The sequence below is a fragment of the Pan troglodytes genome, chromosome 6, assembly GCF_028858775.2.
Source record: "Pan troglodytes isolate AG18354 chromosome 6, NHGRI_mPanTro3-v2.0_pri, whole genome shotgun sequence".
NCBI lineage: Eukaryota > Metazoa > Chordata > Mammalia > Primates > Hominidae > Pan > Pan troglodytes.
This window is the reverse complement of record NC_072404.2, coordinates 131,297,887-131,322,558: the sequence shown is the minus strand read 5'-3', so window position 1 is coordinate 131,322,558 and position 24,672 is coordinate 131,297,887. Positions and strand designations below refer to the sequence as shown.

General features: G+C 33.8%; 1 protein-coding gene across 8 annotated transcripts in view; it reads left to right on the top strand.

Annotated features, from left to right (window-relative positions):
- Positions 1–10,012, top strand: part of TFEC (transcription factor EC) — a 235,737-nt gene extending 225,725 nt beyond the window's left edge. For 4 of the 8 annotated variants that reach the window (XM_016958062.4, XM_016958064.4, XM_016958061.4 and 1 more), the window contains 2 exons: positions 3,145–3,292; positions 4,249–5,290. In XM_016958062.4, coding sequence (XP_016813551.4) covers positions 3,145–3,292; positions 4,249–4,629 — 529 coding nt within the window. In that variant the 3' untranslated portion in view covers positions 4,630–5,290. Of the gene's footprint in view, positions 1–3,144; positions 3,293–4,248 lie in introns of all 8 variants that reach the window. The other 4 variants (XM_063813847.1, XM_016958065.4, XM_024357611.3 and 1 more) reach the window with 2 other exon arrangements.
- The last annotated feature ends 14,660 nt before the right edge of the window (positions 10,013–24,672 follow it).

Here is a 24,672-nt window from a genome sequence, read left to right as displayed (position 1 = left end):
ACAATGAGGAAATTAACAAACAGTGGATCTGAAAAAAAAAAAGACCATGCAAGATTTTAGTTTGAGTTTAGCAAATTTTTGAATAACTTGTTGCACAGGTGACTACAACCATTAAAATGACTAAGAACAGTTTTTAAAAAATAAAAAGTATATCAGACTATACAATTATCTAGTATGAGATATTTTAAATTATGTGCCATACCTATTAACGAGTCATGGAATCACTCAAATGAGACAAATGCAACATTTTAAACAAAAAAGGAAGACTAGCATTGAAAATATGAGAGTATTACATGTAAAGAGAATAGGAAAGCCCTGTGAAATCTTTGTTGCAGTTTTATTTACTAAGAGTGTGCCAAGTCACTATATAAAGCGTATTTCTTATGACAGATGCATTTGAAAGGTGGGAAAGCCACAGGTTGGCAGAAAGAGTACTGAATTGAGAGAGGAAACCTGGGGCTTATCTCCTAAACACCATATACTCTTGGGCATATAGCAGCAACTGTGGCATGGTTGGCCTTTGAGTACCTTTCCAGCTCATGATTGGAATATATTTTGGAGTTGGCTTAGGAAATAAAAGCTAATACCTGAGGACACTTTGAATTCTATGAAGTTTTTATTTCTATGTATCAAAATATTCAGAAAGTTCTATTTCTTTGCAGGTCAAAATGGTGAGGTCAGAAGGAAAAGTAATATAGAGAACAGCTGTAATTGAGACGTACAGGTTGAGAAAATTACATGAAAAAAACATGACCAGGCAATGACAATCTCTTGACCGGTGTTAACAAAACAAAACCCAAACAAAAATAACAATCAAAGAGAAAGAGTGAAGAGCTTCTACAACATGTAGTAGTTGTCCTCTTTAGCTTTCTTGGAAACACTTTTGTCCATATGTGTTTTTGTGAGCCATGTTTACAAAAATTACATGAGTAGAAAGTTAAAAGTATTATTAGATCTTTAATTACTCTATTACTCTTGTTTTTGCACTGTAAAAAGTTTTCTAAATAGTTTGAAGTTTTTTTACTTAATCTTTACTCTCCTCTACAACCAAATTCCTCCTGCTTTTGTGTAAGAATGATAGTTGGTGTAGAATACGAGACCTGACAAAACTTTCTAAGTCAGGAGTCACAAAATGTTGAAGCAAAAAAAAAAAAAAAAAAAAAAAAAAAAATTCAGACCTGTCATAGTATTATTTTCTTTCTTTTTAAAATCTTTTTTTAAAATTATTTTTTAATGCTTTTAAGTGGATGTACACCCCTAAGATAACAACAGATTGTACATTTTCCATAGTTTTGCCTGGCAGCACTCCTTACTCCAATTTATACATTTGTATTATCTGCTCTGACTGTAAATGCATTCAGGCTTTTAATCCACCAACATTTTAAGATCTTAAAAAATTGTTGTGCAGAAAATGAAGGGCCAGCATCAACTATCAACATTCATTCTTTAGCCATGCCTTTATTGGTGTGTCTGTGTTTATATGGTACCACCCTATATAATATTTGTAACGCCTACTTTGTTGAAATTGTTTTGGGAGAGAGGCAAAAGTCTCTTTAGTAAATATAAAAAATAAATAGGAAAGAATCTAGTACATTTAAATTTCTTTAAAATAGAGGAACTTAAAAAAATTATTGTAAGTGACATCAGGTACAAATTGAAGGGAGGCTCATTGTGTGTTCTCTACTACCATTTTGAAGGTTTGTTTTTGAACTAATAGTACTTTAAACTTCAAATATGGCTAGGGTTATCTTTTTTTTTAAATCTGTTTCTCTGTCCTCAAGTTTTTCTTTCCATGAGAAAAAATGACACAAAATAAGGGTCCATAAGGCTTTTGCTACTACTTAAATTTTAGTTTAGAGTCCATTACATGTTTCAGTTACAGATACTTGGTTTAGCACCAAAGATAGACTGTCTCTCCCCACCCTTCCCACCACCACCATCCCACTCATTCCCCTCACCCCCTGTGAGTGGAATGAGACCAACAGCCATTATAGCCTTAAAGAAATGACAAAGCATTTTCAAACTTGCGATGTCCATTGACAATGTTTTGGTGCATTGCAGTAGAACAGAGCTCTTATCCAGGCTCCAGTAAGCATTTTCACCTGCTGGTAGAAAAATGTCTCTTCTTTTAATATTTTACTGCTAATGGCATTGTCACATCACCAAAAATATATGTAGAAAAATGTTATATTTCCCTACCTGTGTACTTTATGCTATATTAAAAACATCTCGTGACTCTAAATTCAAAATGTATCCAGGTTTTCCAACAACTCTGATTAACATTTAGCAATTACTTTGGACTCATTCTCCAAACATATTATTAGTTCTCATGCAGTATTACATTCATTAATGTATATTTTCAGATATCAAAATCAGTAGCCTCTTCCACAATTTCATATCTTTAATTTCTCCTGTCTTAAAAGTAAGTTTTAATGAAATGATTTCTTCTATGCTATAGCCTAAAAAGTTATCCAGTAATGTTTAATTATATTTACTTATCTTAAATGTATTTAAAAATAGCTATTCACATCAAGCTTTTAAAAAGTTTTGATGATGTTTGTATAGAAAAAAAATGACTGAATGGTTTTAGAAAGTTTGCTCTGTTACATAAAGTGATGTTGCCAGAGTCTGATTTGTTTCACAATTGCTCAGGATCACCATTCAGGAGGGACTTTATTTTTTTCTTAGAAACATAAAAGCAACCTTATTAGAAAATAGGTTAAAAGATTGCTATATTTGAAATGATCTTAAAAAATTTAGGCTTAAGTCCTCAGTAATGTACATTTCCTACTTCATTAATGCAGAAATACTGCACATAGATTTTAATCTTGGAGTTAATAATAAAAGCAATTTTCACTAAAAATATAAAAACTGTAATGGTAGAATCATGATATTGCATTTAGCTCTCCCACAAAAAGTCACTTTATTACTTTCTTTTGACACTTATTTTCATTCTGGGATTAATTTTACTATGTAAGGGCTTCTTAACTATTCTATTAAAATTTCTATTCAGAAGCAATAATATCTAAGAGTGAATAATAGTCATGTAAATCATTATTTCATATTAATGTAAAAGATTTTGTAAGTTCTTATGAATTCTGCTGACATGCACAATTGTGAAAAGGTTATCTCTCCGTTCTACAGTGATATGCGCTGGAACAAAGGAACCATTCTAAAAGCATCAGTGGAGTACATCAAGTGGCTACAAAAAGAACAACAGAGAGCCCGAGAATTAGAACACAGACAGAAGAAATTAGAGCAGGCTAACAGGCGACTTCTACTTCGGATTCAGGTTTTTATAAGAATGTTGCCATGAGTCACATAGCTTACACATGACTCAGCTGTCATCAGTTTTCTTCATTGGTCTCATTTATTTTTTCTCTTATCAACAATTATTTTTCCTTTTGAAGGATAATTTTACTGCTTTTTAGAAGTTCGTGAATTGGGTTGTTTCAATTAGGATTTGACTAGAAATCCAGGATCAAGATGGCTGAATATGTATATATGTATATACACATATATGTGTATATATGTGTGTATGTGTGTATGTATATATATATACACATATATAATGACAACAACAAATTACAAAATGCATAAAATATAACTCATTTCATAAATGCACACATTATTATCCTAATCAAATAATAATACTAAGTAGAACATTTGTTTCTCTACATTATATTGGACATTAAATTCTCCCCTCCTTCTTTCGTTTCTTTCCAACATTGCTATGGATTTCGTTGCCTCAAGGCATGTTGTGACAGTGTATATTAAGTCACTTCTCATCTGTTCATATAATCCAAAATATCAAAATATGGGCTTTTATAACTCTCAAGATTTTTTAAAAATGTGAGTATACTTAGCACCAGGTAAAACATTTACCGTTTCCATGAAAAGGTCCTGCATTTACAGTGAGAAATTAATCAGGAAGAATAAATAGATGACTTTCTGCTATCTCCAAATGGCTGTATTGTAGTCTGAACCACTATGGAACCATCATCAGTCATAACCTTTGTAGAACAATGAGACCAAACTTAAAAAAAAGTCTGAGTAATTTTCTCAGAGTTATTTTTCATGCATCAGAAATGTATCAATTTCATTATTTGCAAAGATTATTCATAATTTTTATTGTATTACTCTTCATTTTAAATGCTTGTTAATATTTTGATTCTATGTCTGGCTTATTCTCTAGTGTTAAATCCAATTTCAAAGTCATTATTTAATGATTCTCGTTTGAAATTACAGGAACTAGAAATTCAGGCTCGTACTCATGGTCTGCCAACCCTGGCTTCACTTGGCACGGTTGATTTAGGTGCTCATGTCACCAAACAGCAGAGCCATCCTGAGCAGAATTCAGTAGACTATTGCCAGCAACTGACTGTGTCTCAGAGGCCAAGCCCTGAGTTCTGTGATCAAGCTATAGCCTTTTCTGATCCTTTGTCATACTTCACAGATTTATCATTTAGTGCTGCATTGAAAGAGGAACAAAGATTGGATGGCATGCTATTGGATGACACAATCTCTCCATTTGGAACAGATCCTCTGCTATCTGCCACTTCCCCTGCAGTTTCCAAAGAAAGCAGTAGGAGAAGTAGCTTTAGCTCAGATGATGGTGATGAATTATAAGAAATAAACAGACCCAATTCACCAAGTGGAAAGCAATTCTATGCTGGTGCTATGCAATTATGCTCTGTGTTTCATATGTTGCTTTGGCTTATTTTTTTTCTTAAAGGAATGTGTTGTTCATGAAAAACTGATAGAAGCAACAGAAGAATTCGCAGGAAGAAAAATCATAGTGTTAATGAATTATTGAGGGCGAAAAAAAGGTATTTTCTTCTTTGACTACGGAGTCCAAATCCACTTAAATTCTGTTTTCCTGGAAAGAGGTACAGCATAAGAAATAGCTCTTTATTGATGTTTTAAAAGCAGCAACTTGGTGGTGTACTACTGGAACTAATGACTGCAAAGTGTTAAACGACTGAAATATACAAACAGTCTCTTAGTTACTCATTTCCATCTTCTCTTTAACTTTCACATCAGTCTTCCGGAATCAAGATCAACATATCAGGTGGTCATTGCCTTTCTCCATTGTCTAGTAGACATGTCTAAAGTTCAAACTTTATAGGATAAATAAATGTATAATAGATTATCTGTCACTTGTGGTTGAAAGGCAAATCTACAATAAATGTGAGAATTTTCCACAATAAAATATGGATAACTTATAAAAACATTGGTTACTAAAATTAGATCCTCATTTTATTGTAGTTGGTTCAATTAAACTAATTCTAAAAGCATCCATGCATATTTATATCTCCAGTCTCTGTTCAGGAAAAGGAACATATTGAATATTTTCCTCAGGAATATGGACCAGAATTGTATCCCTTCACACAAACATACACGTACACGTATGCACATAATTCAGGTAGTATATGTTCTTTTGTTTTCCTCATGCTTCTGACTGCATCAGAATCACATTCCAAATTCTTTTATGAAGAAGAGATGTCAGATCATCAATTTTAGTAAATAAAATATAAAATGTCCCCCTGCAAGGACAGTTTTCAGGTACTTAAAACTTTTCATCAGTATTGGACAGAAATCAATTAGTTGTTGATTTGGTTTTTCTCCAAATGGATAAAATATTGAAAATTGAATTGCCAATTGACAAAATAATTATTAAAACAAACTATTTCTTATTATTTTCAGTTCTGAGAGGAACGTAAGGTTCTATTTCTATAAACACTTAGAGTGTCCTATGATCTTTGGTTGCACTGTTAGCATTTATTATAAGCACTTATAACTATGATGCTTCATTTAGATTTTTATCTCTTGCGCTTGTTTTAGGTTAGGAAATTAAGTTACCAAGCACGTTGCTCTGTGCTGGACCTCCAAGAGTGATCATCCGATCAATGAGTATTCATGGAGGCATACTCAGAACTGCAGTGAGTCCTGAGAAAATGTAGAAGAGTTGAAAAAGATATGGTCTTACTCTTAAGGTAGTTAATGAGAATGCATGAAAAACAAAAACAAAAGATAGAAGACATATAGAATAAAAAATCTAAGCATAAGCTGTAAATACAGAAGGTCAAAGAAAATGAAAATGACTGACAAACTTTATGGGAACAGCAGAATTTGACTTCTCTTTGAAAGGCATTAATTGAGTGAAAGTGAGGGCATATAAAGGAATAATACCAACCAAATGATAAAAGTGAGAATAATAGGGGAAGTATCTTTATAGGACTTTCATTAGAAAGATCTGGATGCCCTAGAAGATGTCTGTTGGGGAGTTCTGAAGCATAAGACTGACAACAGGTTGTGAAGGCCCTTAGAAAACTATGGTGAAATAATATAGTATTAATATAATAGAAACAAATCTTTTTAGTAGCAGGGAGGATGCTAAAAACTAAAATTGAGTGAGATGTAATCTTTCATGAATATTAAGCTTTGAGATAAATTTTGAAAGGATCTTTTAGTTGCTTCTCACATGGAAAATATGTCACTATGAAATGTGAGACCCTAATGCTGATAAAAGTAGAAAAATAGTAAATCCTTATGGTATAATAATTATCTCAGGCTTAGCTTGTATCATTTGCTCAGAATTTGGAGAATTAAAATAATTTTATTGTTTGACATGGAAAAATAATTACTAACTTCTGGGTACAGTCATTAAAGCCTGATAGATAAATTCATCTGAAATATGCCATGTGAAACAGCTATTAGATACATCTTCTCAATAATTTTCAAGACGATATTACATACTTTTAATTTTATAACAAAATTCCACTTCATTATCTGAGTTGATAATTTGATTAAATGTTAAAAATTATAGATAAGGAATATATTTTGGAGTTCATAGAAAACACACCACTTTATTAGATAGAGACTGGCTTCAGTTCTCATTTTATCTGCTCTTCTCATTTCTTCATATTTTGAGTAGACTTGCACTGATGATGTCATTACTCAGTCATTATTTTCCATTCTGTTAAGGTACAACTACTGGGCCCTGAAATCTATCCTTCACAATCTTGGCTGAGATAAGGACTTGGCACAGGATGATAGAGCCTGGACACAAGAGATCTGGAGAGGGAACTGATATTTGCTGCTACATTCAGATTATGAGATGTCAGGGAACTGTAAAAAGGGTAATGAATTTTTAAAGAGAGTAAAGAGTTGTGCTGTGTCCCGGTCAACTGAAATACGTTAAAAATTAATTAGATGGTAGTTCTTAACTTTTTAAGGCAGATACCTTGAGAATCTAGTGAGTTATAGACCCTCTCCCTAGAAAAGTATAGAACTGTTTATATGGACAATAATTCACATGCATTCAGAGATCTTAGGGATCTCCTGAATGTTTTCTTGGATCCCAAGTGAAAAATTCCTGAATCAGGTCTCTTAGGTGTGCGGTTAATGTCATGTATAACAATGGGGGGACCCTTACTTATCTAAATATAATTATCCCAATCCTAATAATGATGAGGTTGCATAGGAAAGTAATAGTGTACCCAACTTTAGATTATTCACTAAAAAAGTTGTTCATTTATGAAGTAGTCGTTTTTCAAACATGTCCTCCCCACTCAGCAAACTATGCCTTCTATTTATTATATATGGGTCAGTTTCACTATAATTACTCAGTGTTATAAACATCTGACCATAACATTTTGAAATGATGCAAATAAATTTCCAAACAAAAATAGTGTGAATTTAAAAGCAAATTATTTGAGTATCTAAGAAACAAGATAGACTTCTAGAAAAGTGTGACTCTCTAGAATATTTCTTGCAGAAATGAGATTTTTCATAATAGTAAAAGAGGCATATGTTTATCAAACAATGCTGTCACAAAAAGCATCAACTGTAATGGGACTATTAATGCATAATTATTGATTTATTCATTCAATTAATATACAATTATCCCTTTTCATTTAAAGATTTAATTCATAATTACAATTATAATAAAACTTCCTTTAAAGTAAGATACAATAATTTTATTGTTTTTCATTCTTTTTTCAACAAAATATCCCATCCAATCATTTTTTATATTATTAAATATTGGCTGCTTTTTCTTGGATTCACATTAAACAGCCCTTTCCAACTTCCAATTGTCTTAAAATAATGATGACCTCCTGTGAGTAGATACAGCTCTTTACAATTTTTTTCTTTAGTGCCTTTTCTTCTTGAATTTTTCCTATATCAAATGGAGAATATATGTACAGATGGTATTTTCTCAGTTTATAGGCATATCAGTGACCATGGCTTTCTTTATATAGGTTTTTAAAAAAGCTCTAAATAATAAATAGCCAGATGAGCTGGGGACATTGAGAAATAGCCTTCCTCTTCCTTTTTCAACTCATTTTTTTCCCACCTACATGACTGTAAATCAAATATTTAATAGCTCTTACTTAAAAAAAAAGATACAAAGAATGTCTTGATTTGGTGTGCTCATTTACCATAATGTCATGAGGGGAATTAGATTTCACAACTTTAAAAGGAATATATTTTTATTTTATTTTGAAAAACTGAGTCATATAGGAATTTTCTTATACTTCACGGCATCATGGAAACACTTTTTTCCTGTTTGGATATTGTGGAATTTAAACATTCAAATAAATAAATGGCATAACTAAGTGTTCCAAATTTTTTTACAATGTCTTTGACCCTATTCAAACATTTTAGGTATTTACTGACCATCTGATGTGTAAGATGTGGAATAAAACTGGAATCAATTAATTATTTCACTGTGTTATCAGCGCAAGATCAACCATCTGGGTTTCTTAAAGACACCCGAAGGATTGAATTTTGTTTCAGTATTGATAATGGCATAGTCTCTATGTGCTACATGGAATTACATCATTTATCCCTCCAGTGCCCTATATGTTGATAAGTATGTCAGTTTGACTTAGTATACATATATATAGAGATTTCATTACATTTACCTAATAAATACAAAATACATTTCGAGTGTTACTGATCTCCTATGTTATATGAGCCTCCTGTAATCATTGTGCATTGATGTTCCAATGTTTTATTGTTTGTATGAATTTTAATTTGAAAACAAGGAAACAATCCAAAAGCAGAAAAAATAGCTTTTCTTAAAATTTTCAGTGCTACATTTTCCCTCTGAGGTCCATAGAGAATTTGAATGTATAGGAGATTATCCGAAAACAGCTATTTTGATTAAAAAATATATCTCCCAGCATTCAACCAACTTAATGATGAAGTACTATTGTCTACTGCTTTATACATAAAAGGGAACTTTTTATCTGCTTGTAAAGGGATTTTTATGTGTATTTCTGCATAATCAGATGACTTCTATTGTGTTTTCTACTGATGAAATTCTCTGTAAAATGTCTTTTTCTTACATTATCCAACAGGCATAAAGAATAACAGTAAAGACTTTTGTGTTTGTAATACTACCTCTTTTATCCCTGCACTACTGTTTTATTGCAAAAATTCTATATTGTCACTGTATTTTTTCCATAGAATATAAATTTTGTTCTTGTGTTAAAGCTGGTAGTTTATGTAGCAGACAAAATATACAAATAAAAGAAGAGACTGATTTTGCTGAAAGAATTATATATAATCAAGAAGTTACATATTGTTCTTTAAATATGATACTGAATTTTAAAAGCAAACGAAATTCAAGAATCTTATCTAACAGCATAGCAGTTGCTTATGGCATACAAGGCTAAAATTAATTCAGCTATTTAATCTTAATAATTATTATGTAGTTAAAAATCTTTGACTTTAATAGTGTTTTACATATACAAATAGCTGAAGTAACATTCCTATAATTTTAATCTGACATTGGTTAGATCAAGAAAACATTGTTAATAAGACTGTAGAATTTGTAATTATTGCTATTTTTCATTTTTAATAACAAAGTAATGTGTCTTATTTTCTAAGAAAATGGAGAACTTTGGTGTACTTTAATACATACAAAAATCTTTGTAAAAATACGTTAAAATGTACCAATATTTTCTTTGCATATATTAAATGAAAGACTATAATTATGAAATGTTTTACAGTTTTTGTTCTGCCTTTGTATATAGACTGCACTGGAAAACAGAGAATGTGGGTTAATCATTTGAAAGGATATTTAAAACAGTCACCAGACATCACAGCTGACAACTACTCACTACATAGTCCATGCTGAAAATGATGATTCAATATTTCCCTATTAATGAAAATAATTGTTACATTCTTTAATATGGTCTCCTGCCATCTGCTTCACCATGCTGTTATGGCTTTGATTTATGGAAAATATTTATCAGAATGTTGCTAAATTGCTAACAGGCATAATGGTAGCAGTGAAATCACTAAGAAACTCTGCAAAACCTTTTAATATACTAGATGGTCCCCAGACAATCTAGGATAAATAGAATACTGTATTTTAATATGTAAAACATCTTAAAGCTGCTAATTGGTATTGACTAGACCTATCCTTTGATAATGAAATTAATAAGGATTTCAGTTGTGTTAAGACTTTCTAACATTTAATACCATGTTTATGAAATTTTTCCCTCCATACTTTATTTTAAAATACTAAAACAGGACTGCTCAGAGTTAACCATAAAGGGTGGTATTCTATGTTAATATAGGTTCTTTGCTTTTTTTAAAAAAGTGATATCATATGAATATTTTTCTTAAAGTATTATCAATGCCCAAAATACTGATCATTATAATAATCTTTGGAAAGAATAATCTAATACCGGTAAAAATAAGTCAGGATGACTTGTTAAACAGTATATAGGCTGAAAATATGGGTGACTGAATGGTTTTGATACTTGATTGTTTATTTTATGTGTATGTACATCTGTGGTGTGTTTGGGCATACATATACGTGTCCATGTGGGAGGTTATTTAAAACGTTTTATAATTCTTCAATATTAGAAAAGACTGCATATAAGAATATGTTCTTCTTTGTTATTATTTTAGCCCTAGAAAAATCCTTAAGCTAAAGAGAATATGTTATTCTTTATTGGAAAATACATGTAGCAAATACTGAAGCTGTCTCCAAATCTTTCCTATTAGAAACACACACACACACACACACACACACACACACACACACACATATCATACATCATACCCCTTACCATGAGTTGAGTTTAAAGGTGGAAAAGATGAAAAAAGTTGTAATAGGTTTTAATATTTTTGGTAAAATAATATTTGCAGCTATAAAACATTAAGATCTAATACAAGCATTGATTTTATTGACCACCAAAAGGAAGATTAAAACCCTCTAAAAAGTTATTACTGTCACCTGCAGAGTTCTAGCTATGTGGTAGTGAAGTAGTAAAATACAATAAGGCTTATTGGTTAAGTAATGGATGCCTATCATTTTAAATATGTATCAGTTTCATTAATTGGCAACCATAAGACAAAAGTATTACATTTGAGATAGTGATGATTTTGATAGGCTCGGCCACATTGTGGTTAAGTATATGATTCACGTAATAAGAAAAAGGTGCCTGCAGGCTATTGTTCCTAGCATGGATTAAAATTTACATATTGCTTCTCCTTATGTCAAAACATCTGGTGCTTGCAAATGCTAACATTTTGTTAAAAAGTTTCACAAGCCAGGAAAAGTGGATTGGAAACACTGCATGTGAGTCATTCAAGCATTATAATAGAATAAAAGCTATGTTCAGAAAAAATTAAATTGCTGAAAACCAATACTATAGTCGAGATTATAATTTATTTGCTTACACAAATGAAGAGTGATGTGCATATGTGTAAAGAAAAAATATTGCTTGAGTTACATGGTTATCTCTTAAGAAGTAGTTATTTCATATATTTATATGGAACAAGCAGGCCTCTAAGTTCTTCAAGACTTTGCAATCACTTGTAATGTTAGAAGCAGTAGGTAGTTGTGTAAAATCGATTCTGATATTCCTAAGGACAGGAAGTAGGATATATCTGAGGCATTATTTATTCTAGCATTAAATTTCTATTTATTCATTGGTGAATATAAAAAGTAGAATTGAGATGTAGATTTATTACTTTTTCCACACAGGTCCCCAGATCAATAAAGTCAGTCAGTCTTGGCAACTCCCATATTCATCTGGCCTTCTGTTCTTTAATCTAACAAGGCTACTCAACATTTTCCTACTTTGAAGGCTTTCCCTCACCACCCCAGTCAACAGTTAACGTCACCATTGTCTTTTCTGGCAATCCCAGTCAGCTGGTACTTAAATTCTATCTTTGTATTGCCGTTTATCTTTGTATGGCTAATACATACATTACCTTTCTCACTAGATGGATGGGCACTCGAGGCAAAACATATACCTTAGCTTTCTTTTATTCTACATCACTTAACATGCTATTTTCTTAGTAAATAATTAAGTGATGGGTAATTTTAGGTAAGGAAAGTATGCAAGTGCTGAATTCTTCAATCAGATAATAAAACGGTGTTCACTCAAGGCTGTGACCATTCATTGAAATGTTTACCTTTCAATCTTTCTTTGCAATTATCTCTATTACAGTGAGATAGGAATTTTTGTGTTCTTTGGGCTTATAACTTTGAGAAATGAAAATAACACTAACTTTTGCAAAACTTGATATAGAGAATATTCCTATTCTAGAATCATTCATTGATTCACTTACTGTTCCTTTAATGAGCATCTCCCAAGGAACAGTGGTTGTTGCTGAAGAGAACATAAAAAACAAAAGTCACTGAAATCTTCCAATAAGGTTTAGTAAATATGATGGTAGCAGAGCTAAGGGTATTATGGAAGCAAACATTGGTGCATCTAAACCAGTCTCAGGGAAACTGATACCTCAAGGCAGAGCAAGAGCTAGCTTGGTACAGAGGGGAGGTGAGAGAGAGAGAAGGGGGAGAGGTCCTTTAAGCACAAGCATCCAATGAGTTTACAATTATTCATTCAGGGGGCTCATCAATGGTTTTAATACCCTGGGGTTTCAGAAGATTTGGATTTATTTGGAGTTATTACTTTAAAAAGGCTCTTAGTACACAAAACCCAGGTTGTTTTGTGTACTAAGGAAAACTCAGGAAAGGGGCACTTGGTCAGAGGACCTTTGTGTCACTTCTCCTAGGCAGAGTAAGAGAGTGTATATTTCAGTGTGTGTCTAAGTGTGTGTGGTTCACTGTATCAGTGAACGAAGCTAGTTTACTGCTATCCTTCCCAGCTAGTTTACTGTCCCTGTCTGGGATAAGGGGGTTTTTTTGTTTGTTTTTTTCTTGTTAGTTTTAAGCATATAGTTAACCGTATGCTTACAGCTAGCAGTTTGCTCTTTTAAGTACCTCTCCCACACTGTCTATGAATGCCCAATAGTACTCAATAACACTTTGCCTCTTTTCTTTAATAGCCCACGTATATCATTTAAGAAACCTAGTAGGAAAAGAAACTACATAAGTAGAAAATTATACTATATTATTGGATAGGAAGACAATATAAAGGTATCAGTTCTCCCTATGTAAATTCATACATTTTATGGATATAAATAGAAAAGCCAATAGGTGTTTGTAAAGAAAAGTTGCCATAACACTTTATAAAGAAAGATAAGCAAATAAGAAATGGAAGAAATAGCTGAAAAAGAAAAGTAATGAGAAAAGTCAAGGGCTACCAGACGTTAAAACATATCTTTTTTTTTTTTTTTTGGAGATGGAGTCTCGCTCTGTCGCCCAGGCTGGAGTGCAGTGCCGCGATCTCGGCTCACTGTAAGCTCCACCTCCCGGGTTCAAGCCATTCTCCTGCCTCAGTCTCCCGAGTAGCTTGGACTACAGGCGCACGCCGCCACGCCCGACTAATTTTTTGTATTTTTTTTTTTTTTAGTAGAGACAGGGTTTCACCGTGTTAGCCAGGATGATCTCTATCTCCTGACCTTGTGATCCGCCCGCCTCGGCCTCCCAAAGTGCTGGGATTACGGACGTGAGCCACCGCGCCCGGCCTAAAACATATCTTAAAGTCTCACTAATTAAAACTTTGTAGGGACATGGATGAAACTGGAAACCATCATTCTCAGTAAACTATCGCAAGAACAAAAAACCAAACACCGCATATTCTCACTCATAGGTGGGAATTGAACAATGAGATCACATGGACACAGGAAGGGGAATATCACACTCTGGGGACTGTGGTGGGGAGGGGGGAGGGGGGAGGGATAGCATTGGGAGATATACCTAATGCTAGATGACGAGTTAGTGGGTGCAGCGCACCAGCATGGCACATGTATACATATGTAACTAACCTGCACAATGTGCACATGTACCCTAAAACTTAAAGTATAAAAAAAAAAAAAAAAAAAACTTTGTGGAATGGGAAATGAATAAACAGTTCATAGGACATAAATAAGCCTAAATGCATATTGGAATTAAACTTAAAGGAAATCATTACAAATCAGTATAGACGAGACTATTCTATAAATGGTGTGTAATCACATCAAATGGCCATGAGATTTATGGTACATCTATTAAATAGAGTAGAATGTTTTTGCAATGAGGAATGGAGAAAAAAACACCCTGTGTTCTGATATAAAAAGTTCCCTGGGATTGATTTTTTACTTAATACTATATGGAGTAGAGTTGCATGTAGAATGCTGTCTTCTTTCTTGGTGGTGAAGAGTGAAAGATAGGGATACGCATTCATATTTGCTATACATGCAGGAATGAACTGTGGAAAGATGTATAGGAACCTAACAGCCGTGTTATTGGGGGAGAAGATGTGGGAATATTTTTATTACATACCTTTTAAAAATTTTTTGAAGCATACAAATGTATTTATTCAAAGAAAAAATTAAGATGCATAGTATGCTTATATTGATGGTTTCTTTTTCTTTTTTTATTTTTATTTTTTATTGTACTTTAAGTTCTAGGGTACGTGTGCACAATGTGCAGGTTTGTTACATATGTATACATGTGCCATGTTGGTGTGCACACCCATTAACTCGTCATTTACATTAGTTATATCTCCTAATGCTTTCCCTCCCTCCTCCCCCACTCCATGACAGGCCCTGGTGTGTGATGTTCCCCTTTCTGTGTCCAAGTGTTCTCATTGTTCAGTTCCCACCTATGAGTGAGAACATGCGGTGTTTGGTTTTCTGTTCTTGCGATAGTTTGCTGAGAAGGATGGTTTCCAGCTTCATCCATGTCCCTACAAAGGACATGAACGCATCCTTTTTTATGGCTGCATAGTATTCCATGGTGTATATGTGCCACATTTTCTTAATCCAGTCTATCATTGATGGACATTTGGTTGGTTCCAAGTCTTTGCTATTGTGAATAGTGCCGCAATAAACATACATGTGCATGTGTCTTTATAGCAGCATGATTTATAATCCTTTGGGTATATACCCAGTAATGGGATGGCTGGGTCAAATGGTATTTCTAGTTCTAGATCCTTGAGGAATCGCCACACTGTCTTCCACAATGGTTGAACTAGTTGACAGTCCAACAGTGTAAAAGTGTTCCTATTTCTCCACATCCTCTCCAGCACCTGTTGTTTCCTCACTTTTTAATGATCACCATTCTAACTGGTGTGAGACGGTATGTCATTATGGTTTTGATTTGCATTTCTCTGATGGCCAGTGATGATGAGCATTTTATCATGCGTCTGTTGGCTGCATAAATGTCTTGTTTTGAGAAGTGTCTGTTCATATCCTTTGCCCACTTGTTGATGGGGTTGTTTTTTTCTTGTAAATTTGTTTGAGTTCTTTGGAGATCCTGGTTATTAGCCCTTCGTCAGATGAGTAGATTGCAAAAATGTTCTCCCATTCTATAGGTTGCCTGTTCACTCTGATGGTAGTTTCCTTTGCTGTGCAGAAGCTTTTTAGTTTAATTAGATCCCATTTGTTAATTTTGGCTTTTGTTGCCATTGCTCTTGGTGTTTTAGACATGAAGTTCCTGCCCATGCCTATGTCCTGAATGGTATAGCCTAGGTTTTCTTCTAGGTTGTTATGGTTATAGGTCTAACATTTAAGTCTTTAATCCATCTTGAATTAATTTTTGTATAAGGTGTAAGGAAGGGATCCAGTTTCAGCTTTCTACATATGGCTAGCCAGTTTTCCCAGCACCATTTATTAAATAGGGAATCCTTTCCCCATTGCTTGTTTTTGTCAGGTTTGTCAAAGATCAGATGGTTGTAGATGTGTGGTATTATTTCTGACGGCTCTGTTCTGTTCCATTGGTCTATATCTCCGTTTTGGTACCAGTACCATGCTGTTTTGGTTACTGTAGCCTTGTAGTATAGTTTGAAGTCAGATAGCATGATGCCTCCAACTTTGTTCTTTTGGCTTAGGATTGTCTTGGCAATGTGGGCTCTTTTTTGGTTCCATATGAACTTTAAAGTCATTTTTTCCAATTCTGTGAAGAAAGTCATTGGTAGCTTGATGGGGATGGCATTGAATCTATAAATCACCTTGGGCAGTACGGCCATTTTCACGATATTGATTCTTCCTATCCATGAGCATGGAATGTTCTTCCATTTGTCTGTGTCCTCTTTTATTTCGTTGAGCAGTGGTTTGTAGTTCTCCTTGAAGAGGTCCTTCACATCCCTTGTAAGTTGGATTCCTAGGTATTTTATTCTCTTTGAAGCAATTGTGAATGGGAGTTCACTCATGATTTGGCTCTCTGTTTCTCTGTTATTGGTGTATAAGAATGCTTGTGATTTTTGCACATTGGTTTTGTATCCTGAGACTTTGCTGAAGTTGCCTATCAGCTTAAGGAGATTTTGGGCTGATGTGATGGGGTTTTCTAAATATACAATCATGTCATCTGCAAAGAGGGACAATTTGACTTCCTCTTTTCCTAATTGAATACCCTTTATTTCTTTCTCCTGCCTGATTGCCCTGGCCAGAACTTCCAACACTATGTTGAATAGGAGTGGTGAGAGAGGGCCTCCCTGTCTTGTGCCAGTTTTCAAAGGGAATGCTTCTAGTTTCTGCCCATTCAGTATGACGGTTTATTTTTCTAATCTCCTGTTTCGTTCTCTTCATTCACCCATAGTATTTTCTGCAATGTTGGCTTTCAATGTTTGACCAGTAACAGTTCTAAGTTTCTTTTTTGAAGACAGCAAAGGCAGAAAAATAAAATAAAACAGACATGCAGTAATTGCATTTATATTTTGGAAAGATTCTTAGAAATAACTAGATTTCTGCCCTAATACAAACATTAGTTTTAACAGCCTTGTGGTGGAATAATGTTCCCACAAATATGGCCACATTCTAATCCCTGGAACATGTAAATATGCTACCTTACATTGCAAAGGAGACTTTGCAGATGTGTTTAAATGAAATGAGAAGTTATCCTGCATTATCCAGGTGAGCCTAATCTAATCACATAGAACCTTAAAAGCAGAGAATAATTCCTGCTGTGGTAAGAATGTGTGACTTTATCATTCGCTTGATGCCCAACACTCAGCTGAGAGGGAAGTAGTTATGTTACTTGTCACCATTGCAAAACTAGATCTAGGACTAAAATCCCACGTATCCAGGTTTCAGCCGAATGTGCTATTATGCAGATTTTAGGAGCTCTGCTTCACTCTAGAAACAGCTGATATAGGGCTTACAGTGCAATTATTTCTTCAATGCAGGTTTCCTGGATGAATATGACTTAAGTTTGACAGCTGGTGGAGGTGCATAGTAAATAATTAGTTCAGGATTTTACAGCCTAAACAAGAGGAAAGTCACAAGGCCTATATAGACTGGGGCTTTAAAGCACCCAATATAGAGTGATGGGGGTAATAAGCCTAGCTAATTTGAGGGTGCAGTGGAATTGTGGTAGACTTTGTAGACCACTGGAGAGAACATGAAGGAGATGCTGTTATGGCTGCTATAGCAAAAATACCATGACTGGATGGTTTAACAAAACAGAAATTTATTTCTCACGGTTCTGGAGGCTGAGATATCCAAGATCAAGGTGCCAGAAAATTTAGTGTCTGGTGTGGGCCCACTTCCTAGTCCAGAGGCCACCATCTTTTCATCATCCTCAGTTGGCAGAAAGAGCAAACAAGTTTTCTATGGCCTCTTTCACAAAAGCACCAGTTCCATTAAGGAGGGCTCTGCTCTCTTGCCTTAATCATCTCCCAAAGACACTATCTCATAATACCATCACCCTGGGGGATAGGGCTTCAGCGTGTGAATTTTGGAGGCACACAAATATTTAGTCTATAACAGATGGAGACTGCTCATGGTAGAGTTGGTATTGAAGACCAGGGAAATGCGTATGGTCTTGGAAAAGGCAAAAACAGAAAAGGATGGTTAGAGGAGTCAAGAATGAAAGGGAGTTAAGAGGAGGGGAAAGAAGGAAAAAAAAGGAGGAATAAAAGCAAATAGGGGAGTGGCAGCAGGAGGAAAAGGATGAAAAAGTGAAGACAAAGATAAACAAATTCAATGAAAATATCTGGTTTCTTTAATTACTGAAGTGAGGAACGAGAAAAGTTGTTTTGAATGACTTTTTGGTTTTCAAATTGTATTACTCCATTCTAGATATTGTTTTCAGCAACTTTTCTGAGTAACTTTGCTCACTCTCAATATTTTTTTTTCAGACAGAGTACATTAATTTAACAAGTAAGAAAATGCAAAGCGTTTCCTGGGATGAATTTCTTGGAGACTGTCAGATGTCATTCTGAGGCAGTATGTAATATTTGAGAGTCCTACAGTCTTTGTTGTAAGGCAAACTTAGTTCAAGTCCTTTCTCTACAGTTTAAGGGGCACGTGACTGTGAAGATTTATTTCACCTCTGTGCATCAGTCTCCTAATGTGTAAAATGGGAACAAGTTTAATAACCAGCATAGTAAATTTTTGCTGAGGATTAGTAAATGAGAGAAGGTGCATAACGATTTTAGCATAATCTCCTGCATACATTTAGCACCCCATAAATAATAGCTATTATAATTATCATAAAAAATGAGGTTCTGGGACAGGTGTGGTAGCTAACACCTATAATCTCGGTGATTTGGGAGGCCAAGGTGGGAGGATTGCTAGAGTCTAGGAGTTCAAGACCAGCCTTGGCAACACTGTGAGACCTTGTCTCTACAACTATTTAAAAAATCAGCTGGGTGTGGCGGCACATGCCTGTGGTCTCAGCTACTTGGGATGCTGAGGTGGGAGGCTCGCTTGAGCTCAGGAGGTGGAGGCTACAGTGAACCATGAATGTACCACTGCACTCCAGCCTTAGTGACAGAGCAGGAACCCATGTCAAAAAGGAGAAGAAGAAGAAGAAGAAGAAGAAGGAGGAGGAGGAGGAGGAGGAGGAGAGATTCTTCTTTCTATTGCCATTCTTGTCACACGTTTATTTATTTTTTAAGTGAGATTCTCAGAGGTATGTTGTTTCTGTAGTTTCTAATAATGTATTGCAGCATTTGTTTCTGCCTGCCTATCTATTCATCCATCTATGCATCCACTAAACAACTTCTTTATTACAAAACAGTTAAAGTGCGTAAGATTAATAAGATTGCACTATATTGCATAACCCAGAACTGCTTCTAGCTCTAAGTTATTTGCACTTTTCACCACAAAAGGTGGTATTTGAATTCAGTGTTAGACATTACTATAGACACAGGGACATGGTAGTTAATAAGACCAAGATCTTGCCTTCCATTAGCTTACATTTAAATAAGGAAGATAGGCAATAAACAAAAAATTAGTAAATGGTAATTATCAGTAATATTTGTACTGAATTATCTTTATACCTTTGTTGAAAATCAATTGTCTATATATTTGTGAGTATATGTCTGGGCCCTCTATTCTAGTCTATTCATCTCTTTAATTAATTTATGTCAATACAACACTGTCTCGATTTCTGTACTTTTATAAACAAGCCTTGAAAGCACATAGTGTAAGTTCTAAAACTTTTTTCTCTTTTTAAGGTACTTTACATTTCTACATCAATATCAATTTTAGAATTTTAGAATCAATTTTAGAATCACATCAATATCAATTTTTTCAAATAGACAACTGGAATTTTAGTTGGAAATGTTTTGAATACATAAATCAATTTCAGGAGAAGTGGCAACTTAACAATATTGAGCCTGCCAACCCATGAAAGTAGGTCTCTTTCCATTTATTTAGTTTCTCTTCAGTCTCCCTTGGTGCTGTACTTTTTGGTGTATAATTTTTTGTCATATTTATCCCGAAAATTTCATATTTTGATGCTAATGTGAATGGTATTTTTATTTCAACTTCTCATTTTTTGTTTCCAAAATATAGAAATGTAATAATTTTTTATAAATTTATTTTGAGGTATGCAACTTTGCTAATCTCACTCACTAGTCCTAATAGTTTGTCAGATATTCTACATACATGATCATGTTGTTGATGAATAAAGATAGCTTTAATTATTCCCCTAAAATGTGGAAGCCTTTTATTTATTTTCCTTTTCTGGCTAGCTTGTTGGGCAGAACTTACAGTACAAGTTGAACAAAAGTAGTGAGAGCAGACATCCTTTCTATTCCTGATCTTTAGGGAACAAATATTGTCTTTCACCATTAAATATGTTTGCTGTAGGTCTTTCATAGATACCTTTTAATAGGTTAAGGAAGTTTCCTTCTGGGTTAAATATTACACCAACATTTCTTGACTTAAAATGTCATTTATTATACCACAGTTTCTGTGGGCCAGAAATCCAAACATGACTTAAAGCTATCTTTTGACTGAATCTCTATAAGTTTGCAGTCATCTCAAGGTTCAATTTGGAAAGATCCATTTCCTAGCTCACTTGCACGGATGTTTTGTTCTGGAATAGAGTTAGGTTACTTGGAAATAGTTTGATCCTTTTGGGACTTGCTTTACAATTTTTTTGGAATCTGGGACAGTGCTCAATCTAGTCTAATTGTTTTCCACTATTGAGGCAAACCTTTCTAAGTACTATACACAAAGCCTGTGAAGAATGAAGTTTTGTTTGTTTTTCAGTTTGGCTAGTGGAATAGGCACTATTCCCAGTCTTGCGTCTGTTCCATGGATTTGTTTTTTTTTTTTTTTCTCTGATCCTTTCAGTAATACTTCCCTCAGCGTGGATAGTTGAAGCACATGCATTAATCAATATTCTGCTGAATACTCAAGAGAGGCCCTATGAGATTTCTGAATTTCTCTCTTTGTCCAGTTCTTTCCTCTTTAGTACTCTTTTTGTAAACTTGACCTGCCTTTGTCTCTCCAGATTCTTAGGTATGTCTCCTTAACTCAGGAAGTCTCTTGAATTCCACTTAGGTTACCCTCCTTGTACAATGGCGCTGAAACTGTCTCAAGGCAGTGAGCTGGGGCAGTTATGAGGCTCACTTCATTTTTATTCTATCTCGCATGGACCACTTTTGCTTCCTGATGTCCAGTCTCTTTTCCAGTTGTTTCTTTTTCATATGTTCTATCTGTATCTTAAAAAATATGATTAATACTTCAAGTGGATGCAGAAATCAGTTTCTTGTATTTCAACTACAGAAGCCTGTAACTTGCTTTTTAAAGGCATATACAAGAAAGAACATTAACATACAGCCCTCAAAAAAGAAATACATGTGTTAAAAACAATAAGTCTTAAAAATAATTTTTTAAAGTGCGGCATGGTTGAAAAATAATTTGCATTTTCCTATATATGCAGAGAAAATATTTTTTTTCATTTTTTAAAAATGCTTTTTCTGCTGAGTGCAGTGGCTCTCATACCTGTAATCCCAACACTTTGAGATGCCAAGAAGGGAGGATCATTTGAGCCCAGGAGTTTCAGACCAGATTAGGCAACATACCGCAACCTTGCATTATTTTAAAAAACAGACAAACAAACAAACACAACAACAACAACAAAAACTTTTTTTCTTTACCATGAGCCTCCACCTGTTAGAACCATATGCAGTTAGACCTACCAGTGATTAATCTACTTTTAAAATTTAAACATTCTCTCTGTTCAAATTTTATTTCATGATACCTGGTCCTGGACATGGTACGGCAGCTGAGATTAGACTTGGCTTCCCACTGTAAATAAAATAATAATAATAATTAATTAAATGAAACAATGGTTTGGAGCATTGATAAGCTTCCAAGATAGGGTTACAATTTTTGAGAAGAAAATCCAAAAGGTGAGTCCTTCATTAAGAAATTAGGGAAATAGAGGCCAAGCGGAAACTTTGATTGGGATTTGGAGCTGACTGACAACCAGGATTTGGAGAGCATAGTACTAGAGAATAGAACACTGCAGATAAAGATACTTACAAAATCTGCATAAAATCCCTCTCAGGGCCCTTAGCTGATGCCTAAGCTGTACATGCACAGAGCAAGTCTCTGGGAAGCATAGCATAACACATTTGCTAGGAGGCCAGAGAACTGAGCATAAATTTCAGAAGCAGAGAGTATTATAAATAAATTAAAGTGCAAGTCCAGATAAAGTGGAGAGTTCTTAGTAAATATCTTAGGATTGTAGTTGAGAAAGTCTAAGCCCTAGGAGTAAGAAGTATGCCCTAAGAGTTATGATGGTTCTGTCGTAGGAGTAATGGTAAAGCTGAATCATATTCACTTTTAGAAATCCTAAAAGCAACGTTTGACAGCTGCAAGTTCCCCTCCAAAAATTTAACATTTTGCAAAAGAAAATTTCATACTCTTCAGAGGAAAATAATAGAATCCAGATTTTTTCTAATATATTTTTCATAAATTTGAAATATATTCCCATATCACCAAATATGTAAAGGGGCAAAAAACAATGTTACTGGCAATCAAGAAATTCTTTATAAAGTCAATAAAAGCAAACTCAGGGATAACCCTAACGTTAGTGGCAAAAGGCTTCCGAGTAACTGAGATTCCTATTTTAAAGAAAATAGAGAAAAATAAAAGCAAAATGCATAAGAAAACTTCAGTGAAGAATGAGAGCTTGTAAATAAGTATTAAATGAGTTTTATAGAACTGCAAAATGCAACATCTAACTTTAAAAACATGTTGAATGGGTCAAATGGCTTACTCTATGTAGCAGAATATAGGATTAGCAAGCCTAAGAACATGCCAGTAGAACAATATTAAAACTGAAGTCTTAGGGAAAAAATAGTTGAAAACACCTAGGGAAAAAATGCTTGAGATACATGTGACACTCTAAAAAGGCCTAATATATGTGTAATTGAAATCACAGATGGAGAGGAAAAGATCATGAAACCAAAACAATATTTGAAAAAAATGAAGGCCAGGTTTTTTCAAAATCTGATGGAAGATAATATGTGAAGAAATAAAGGCCAAGATTTTTCTAAATTGTATGAAAGATATCAACTCACAGAACCACAGTGAACCCCATGAATACAAAGAAAAGCTTTCTCTCTGCACTATGGTCTTTGATCTTTAGACTTGACCCTTCATATTTTAAGTGTTTTGAAAAAGATCCTTTCTCTCTCAACAAAGCTTAACTTTCCAAATATTTTTACTTCTGCAAAACATACTATTTTGGATTTGAAAACTAAATAAAAACTTTTCTTTCTCTTTCTATTTCTGGGATAGCAATTCTAACATTCTCATAAGCAAAATGAATGCCCTTCTAAGAGCAGAAAGAGAAGAGCCTAAGGAAATGCAAAGGAAAAACATCATTATTAAGGTTAAACAATGTATTATCCTTGTTGAAATCTCAAATTTAAAGATATATGAAGGATGAAAATAGGTATTAAGATGGCACTTTTATCACTACTTAGGAAGTGTAAATTGTATATACTCAAACTACATGGCATTATATATCAGAAAACTTTGAATACTTAATACATTTAACTCTAATTTTATTTCTCTTAATATTTCTTAAGGAAACAGTTCCAGGTACAAGTATTTGAAAGTATGATTATTCTAACCTTTATTCCAACAGCAGCAAAATATGAGAAACAACATAAATTTCTTATAGATTTGAATGATTAATCATTCTTATTTTGAAAAAGTATACAGTTTAAAAAACATTAATTATTTTAAAACTAAGTGCATTATATATTTACAACTATGTGTATTATATTATAAATGTGTAGTGTAAATACATATATTCACATATACATATATGTATATAACATATATGTACATATAATCATAAGTGCAGAATATTATTTATTTTAAAATTGTAACTGAATGATATAATAATGTTAATATTGATTACTTTTGGCTGCAAGACTGTAATACAAAATTATTTTCTTCTATACATGCTACTGCATTTCCCAACATTTCTGCAGTGATGGACGTCTCATACTCCTCCCTTTTACGTACCCAGAATTTCTCACTTTGCTGCTCTCTCTTGTGCCTTGACTAAGCTCCTCCAGGATGGCCATCCTTTGTATCTCTGCATGCTAATTTTACCTCATCTTAGAAGCTTTCTAGAGAACCTCTAGCTGGAAGTCATCTTTCTCATGTCTAAACTGTTATAGCACATTATTTCTACCCATTTTAATATTTAAATAAATCAATTCTAGAGTTATTCCCAGAAAAAGGACTTTAAAAATAATCTGTATATTATTTTATATCTATATTTATTATTTTATACCACAATACCTGCATGTGGTACATAATTCTAATGGTATTTCAAATGTAATCACTACCTTTGTAAATAAATGCAGATAGCTTATTAGTCAATTATTCTATTTTCTTTTGAAAGTATGAGATTAGAATGAATTTGTTTCTGTGGAAAGGGAAATATAATAGCAACAAGCCTAAAATGAAAGGACACGACTCTGACAGGTGATAATCCAGATAAATAATTCTGGAATGCCTTATTTTATTCATGGGAAACTAGGG